General features: G+C 37.6%; 1 protein-coding gene across 3 annotated transcripts; it reads left to right on the top strand.

Annotated features, from left to right (window-relative positions):
* The first annotated feature begins 21 nt into the window (after positions 1-21).
* LOC130556217 (uncharacterized) lies at positions 22-4,305 on the top strand. Of its 3 annotated transcripts, none has more exons than XM_057337019.1 (14): positions 22-183; positions 416-647; positions 776-843; positions 933-1,210; positions 1,473-1,538; positions 1,628-1,715; positions 1,806-1,899; positions 1,985-2,190; positions 2,291-2,384; positions 2,471-2,633; positions 2,761-2,858; positions 3,064-3,208; positions 3,291-3,417; positions 3,646-4,305. In XM_057337019.1, the coding sequence occupies exons 3-14, from the start codon at positions 801-803 to the stop codon at positions 3,954-3,956; spliced, it is 1,713 nt and encodes a 570-aa protein (XP_057193002.1). In that variant the 5' UTR covers positions 22-183; positions 416-647; positions 776-800; the 3' UTR covers positions 3,957-4,305. The 3 variants fall into 3 exon arrangements, with proteins under 3 accessions (XP_057193002.1, XP_057193003.1, XP_057193001.1); XM_057337018.1 differs by having other exon boundaries at positions 23-183; positions 3,061-3,208; XM_057337020.1 differs by lacking the exon at positions 3,291-3,417 and having other exon boundaries at positions 3,061-3,208; positions 3,646-3,795.
* The last annotated feature ends 2,251 nt before the right edge of the window (positions 4,306-6,556 follow it).

Below are 6,556 nucleotides of genomic sequence, written 5' to 3'. Positions count from 1 at the left end.
GTGTTAGCAGACCGAGTACCCGGATGTGCTTAGTGCAGCACAGAGCCTCATCTCTGTGCTAACACAGACTCTTAATCAGAGTCCTGTAACACCACTTCCACAAGTTCAAGTGCAGGGTCAGGGGCAGCAGACAGCGGTACAAGGAAGACAGACAAATACCACCATTGATCAGGACATGGCCAGGTGCATGTTGCTGGCCATACAGTGCATGGATACCCAATCTAATAGTTCAAAGCTTTAATTTGCAGGCACTCTGTCATTTACATAGTCAAACCCCTACACTATTAAAGTTGACATTTTTATGTAGTTAAACAAACTTAGTTAAACATAAACACATTTTATTACTATATACCTACAAACATTAATTTTATGTTGCAAACAAATATAAATTATTGTTTTTTTCTTTTCCTTGTAGGGCCTTTCCTAGCATGTTCCGGAGACATGCAATCAGGGGGAAAAAAAGAATAAATGTAGCATCCAGAACACATACCAAGACTGCAAAAGCATTTAAACCTTATGATTTAAATGTATATCTTTTAGATACAAATTCTGAGACTACCCCTTCACCTGCACACGAACTCAAGCTTGTTCAAGCAGGGCTTGGCAAAAGGACTATCTCAATTGCAATGGACATGATGCATTCAGAGGTATGGTAGTGTATTTGTCTTTTTGTACAACTGGAAAATATAAATGTATAGTACAATCATAAGTACAGGTAATAGAAACAAATATTCAAAATTTGTGAGTTTCTCTGCATTTTACAATATTTTTCCAGCACGTTGTATGAAGCATTCCCGAAAATGGAGTGTTTGAGTGGAGGATGGATGCTTTATAAGGCTAATGGTGACTTTATATTTTCTTTATTACCACTTGAGTCAGTATGTTTTGTGTTATAAAAACATTTGTCATGTTAATTTGATCTTTGATTATAGGGGGGTGCGGTACAAGACGGATAAACGTTATTCCTCCAGACTCAGAAGGATACACTGGATCCCAATTTAAATCTGCCTCTGCATCTGGAAAGACAATGCTTTATGTAGTTCCTCTACAAGAGGAACTGGACCTTAATCCTCTCCCTAATGATGTCAGAGAATTTACTAAAATGCCAAAGGCAACTTGCCAAATATGCAACAAAAGCATGCCCCTGCAAGTGCTGGCTCTCCACATTCAGGTTTGCAAGTCAAATGATTCAACATCTTCAAATGAAGAGGTAATGGATTAATGCTGTCTAATTATTTAATGATTTCATGGTGGGTTTTGGCTCATGTTTTTACTAATTGTTTAATTTTTATCAATTTAACATTCCATTTAGATTTTACAATATATTGATTATTGTGTGTACAGACCTTCAAAAGGATAACAAATGATTTTAGTGTATGTTTATGTCAGCACTCAGCAGGTAGCTAATCACATACTTATGATGAAGTACTTTGTATGATACAGTTTTTGGTAAATTTCTGTTTTTGGAGCAGACAGAAGTTCAGTTCGTCTCAGAAAACAGTTTGGATGAGATGAAACAAGAAAATTTTCCATCTGAGGCAATGTGGCATTAAAATTCTACAGCCCTTATCAAATTTTTCTCTAATCCATGGTGCTATTATATCATTTAACATTTTTTTGTTTGTAGTCTGTTTTACCATGCCCAATATGTCAGCTGATGTTTCCTGTGGACAGTCTAGAACTACATGCCAGCCTGTGTGGAGAAGAAAATCTATGTGAGTAACACAAACTTTGGGAAACATTGTTCTTGGAAACCAATATGTTTTAAATCAACCCCACAAATCACGGTTCTCTCCACATTACAGTGAAGAGTCCAGATCACAGCTCTTTTATGCACAATGATGATTCTTGTATTGCTGACGATACAACAGGCAATTCAAGCTGTCGACAAGTATTGTGGTAAAATTTTGGTAAATGGTAAAAGAGTCAAAAAAAATTGGTGTTTGGTGATTGGTGTTCACCATCTCATTATCTCCTGCCACAGCCTTGAAGATCTTCTGGAGCTGCTTGCTGGCCGAGTAAATGCAGAGAATCACTTCCGCATTTGTGTTTCACGGGACAATCTCCTAGAGAGGGGGCTCAAGCAGTGGCAAAGACAGAAAAAAGGAAATCCAGCCAACCAGCTAAAGATAACCTTTATTGGTGAAGCTGGAGTTGACTCTGGTGCTTTACGAAAGGAGTTTCTTACAGGCAAGTTATTAAGTATAATAAAAGTGGAAAAGCTGTTACAAAAAGATTTCACATTTATCTGTGTAATTCACACACTGCTTTTTCTCAATGTTACTCAAAGAAATGATCAGTGGCATTGAAAAACGCCTCTTCTTGGGTCAGAAAGCAAAGAGTCCACAGTACTCCAACAGTGACCTTGACAATGGTCTCTTCAGGTTTGTGATGTTCTAGCTAAATTCTTAAATTACATGTGTAATGGCAATGACTGAGTGCTTTTTAAAACCTCACTTTTGAATAATAGGACTGCTGGAGAGATCTTCGCTGTCAGCCTAGCTCAAGGTGGCCCAGCCCCATGTTTTATGAGAGAGTGGTGCTACTCTTACCTCACCACTGGGGAAGTTGATGTCACCAGAATTTGCAAGGATGATGTAGATGATGTTGAATACTCCCTATTGATCGCAAAGGTAACTTCACTCTGAATACTGTCTAATAGTTACCAGCAGTATATCGCATTGTTGGTTTGCATATTACCACAAAGTAATAACATAGAGTTAATTTGGCATCCTGTTGTCACTGAATGTTTTTCTTTAGGTTGAAGAGGCAACTGATCTGACTGAATTCACAGATGAAATTATCAGCTGTGGATACACAGGAGCACTCAACATAGAACAAAAAGATGCCATAATTCGGTAAATATGGAAAATACTTTTTAAGCAGAGTTTTATGAAAGACAGAATTTGAAAGACTGTTCAATGTTACATTGTCAAATTAAATTTAACTTGTTAACCTTAATTGCCTAACTTACAACTTGAAACAAACTTATGCTGTATTACTTGATTTACAGCTTTTATTATTGTTATTATTAAATTTGTTACTTTTCTTTTTCTCCACAAGAGCAATTGTTCTTCATGCAGCATTTCAAGTTACACCAATGCTTGGAGACTTGCGTAAAGGGCTCCAGCTGTATGGATTGCTGGACATAGTTAAGGACCATCCAAGTCTTTGCAAGAGTCTGTTTGTTCCTGGGGAGGATTGTACAGTAAGTTTAATGTTTGTAACAACATTGTTTTTTGAACTAAACACCAATTTGTTGTTCTACTGACAATTTGTTCTTTTTCCAGCCAGATGCAGACTATATTCTCAGCAATGTTGCTCCTGAAATGAGTGAGAGAGGAACTTCAAGGGCTTCGGTAGAGAGCAAAATCATAAACTACTTTCAGGACTTCCTTCAAGAAATTGAATGTGGAGGTGGGCTTTGCATTGTATTATACTTCATTATTAATCTTAATGGGATGGTTTTCTCAAAATTTAAAGATATGACTTTCTTCATCAAAAATGGGATACTGAATTGGGATAGAGAAAAAGAGACTTTAAGAAAATAAGATATAAACTGCTATAAAACCCAGAGTCTCTCAGTCCTTTGTTGCGGTAACACTTGTATTTTTTCTTAATTTTTTTCTTTACACAAAATTATAGTGTGCGCTGAAGATGCAGCAGAAGTAGAAACTGAGCCATCATCCTACCTCACTGTCCCTAGAGTCATGCAGTGGATTACAGGCCAGGGACATAAGCCACTACTGCTTTCGGAACAGAAGGCTTTTCAGATAGTTTTTAAATTTGATCATGACTGTAAAGTCAGAATGCCACAGCACACCATATGCTACCCAATAGTGAGCGCTTGCACTAATACAGTAACTTTTCCAGTAGCACACATGACAACATATGAAGACTTTAAATGCATCATTTTACAAGCCATAAAATCAGGGGGAACATTTAGCAGGGTTTGAATATCATGTAGTGCTGGATTTGAGTTGATTTCTTACAGTTTAACATTTCCTATCTCAACCCGTTGGAGGTCTGCAGTACTTTTCTATCTACATTAAGATACTTGTTGAATTTTCTATAGTGAAATGTTTTAAAAGTTAGTGCTGTTTCTGTAGTTTATATCTGATTTAAGATATGTAACTTGCATTTGCAGTTCAAATTGTTCAAATCAAGCCGCTCTGTTGCAGAGCTTGCCTTAACTGATTTTATATCTGTTTTAAGGTACTGATGTTGCATTTCATTTATAAGTTACATGTTTTCCAAGAGAACCTTGATTTATAGGTTTGACAATGTAAATTACAATAATAAAAAACCTTTAAAAGTCATTGCTTTTGTTTTATTTTCATGCCAAAGGTGTTTTAAGGTAACAAAAAATAATTAAATTCTTTGTTTAATCTCTTTGGTAAGCACTGATCAACTTTACAATAGTTAAATGACACAAACTTTATAGGATTTTTTAACAATTTACAGTCTGATGTTTTGAGCTCAAAAGATTGTTATTCAAGAAGCTGCTGCACAAAATTTAACACTGATAAGTAAATATCTTGGCCAAAGTCTCTAGACTGTGAGACCGGATTAATGGTTGTCCTGAGTCGAGCCATTTCATACTCCGAGAGCAGACACTCCACCTGAGGGACCACTACTCCGGTGTTTTGCTCCTCCAGTGGGTAAATGCCATCTTGCACCAAAATGTTGAGGTCCTGGTTTAAAAAAGAAAACGAAAATACTAATAAGTGAACAGTAAAGACAAAACATATATTGTGCTTTTTTTTTTATTCATTACAATCATACCTCCATGTCACATGAACCATTGACTGGATTCTGTGCAAGTCCTATTTCCCACAGCTGATTGGGGGAAAGATTTTGCTCTGTTCGGATGGAATGGTCATTCCATGCATCAGTGAAAGTATCTAGGTCTCTTTGGAGGCGGGGAACAAAAACATAATGTGCACAGAAGAGGTGAATGGTGTTTGATGGGTCAAGAGAGCCGCTCTCTTCCAAATTATGTAGAACATCATAATACAAGATTGAAACGGACATCCACACATCTTTCCACAGCCGTTCTACCCTAAACGTAAGAGACAAAACTACCTTATTTCTTAGTCACTTACAATTCAAAAACTTGAACAAATGAATTACCTACACTAAAGTAACAAGAAATTACCTTTGATTATGAACGCTCTTCCCCGAAATGAAACTTCCCCTGCCACAGCCCTGAACAGTGAACATCCACCTTGCAATGTCCACATTTTCTACACCTTGGTCTGCTCTTACCCTACATATTAAGACAGTAAATTTAACATTAACATTACATAGTAAGATTTGACAAAACATCCTATGATGTTGGCTTGAGAAAGCCTGGCCAGAAAGTAAATTAAATGTAATATCTTGACGTTTGAAGCCATTTTAAATGCTTGGTGAGGGTTTTAAGACCAGTCAGTCAGTCAGTCAGTCTGTCTGTGTAGGTAGGTAGGTAGGAAGGTAGAAAGACAGACAGACAGACACACCGTGAAGGAACTCCATGCTTTTCTACTGCCTCGAGGAAGAAACCTAGAGCAGTCTCTGCTTTGTTGTTGGTTGCAGCCCCCAGATACATGACCTGATAAAATAATTTAGTGAAGTTATTGGCATCTTACACAATTATTCCATAATTGTATCGCGCACACACGCACGCACACAAAGAGATCCACCTCTAACCTTTCTTGAGTAGCCATCTATGCCCCCAAATATTACTAAGCCATATCTGAATATAAAAAGAAAACATCTTATGCACACAGGCACCTTTAATAACATAAGATATCTTGCTGTACAATAAGTGACTACTAAAATAATTTAACCTACCTGATCAGCTTGTGGTTGGTGTCCAAATGCATGAGGGACAGAGGGGCCTGAACTGAATATGATCTTCTCACAACATGTCCAAGTTGTGACATTCTAGCAAGGATTCCAGCTGAATCAACTCTATTCATAGAGTCGCAGACTCTGCTCCACTGGACTCGATGACCAAGAGCTTTCAAGTGTCCTCTCATCATTCTGTAGCCTGAGTGTGGTGATGTTGTTTTGATTGCAACCACAAGATTGTCTAACTCTTCGTCAGTCAATTGACTGTATGTTCCTCTCACTGTTATGCCAAACTCTTGCATTCTGCGTTCTATGGTTCGTGTTGACGTGCCAAGCAGTTTTGAAATGCAAGGTACAGTCAGACCAATTTCAATCAATCGTCTGAGGTGCTGCTCAGATACCATGGTTTTGGGAGGTCCAGTTGGTCCAGCAATTTCATTCACAACAACTGAAGAGGTACATCTTGTGTCCAGGTGATTTAAAAGAACAGAACACAGGTTTGATAGACATTGCATTACCTCTTGAGGTACATGTTCACGACTTGTATGTGAAGTGATCAAAACAAAATCATTTGTGCAAATAAAATATAAATAATCTAGGTCTAGAGGCAAGCGCTGCATAGCCTCCTGTAGTCGTGACAAGAGTCTCTCTACAAGCAGCCTTGACACTGCCTGTGAATATACAATTAAATCAATTAATTATTTGTACCTAGACCGAAATC

This window comes from Triplophysa rosa, linkage group LG6 (assembly GCF_024868665.1).
Source record: "Triplophysa rosa linkage group LG6, Trosa_1v2, whole genome shotgun sequence".
NCBI lineage: Eukaryota > Metazoa > Chordata > Actinopteri > Cypriniformes > Nemacheilidae > Triplophysa > Triplophysa rosa.
This window is presented reverse-complemented; position numbering and strand designations above follow the sequence as displayed.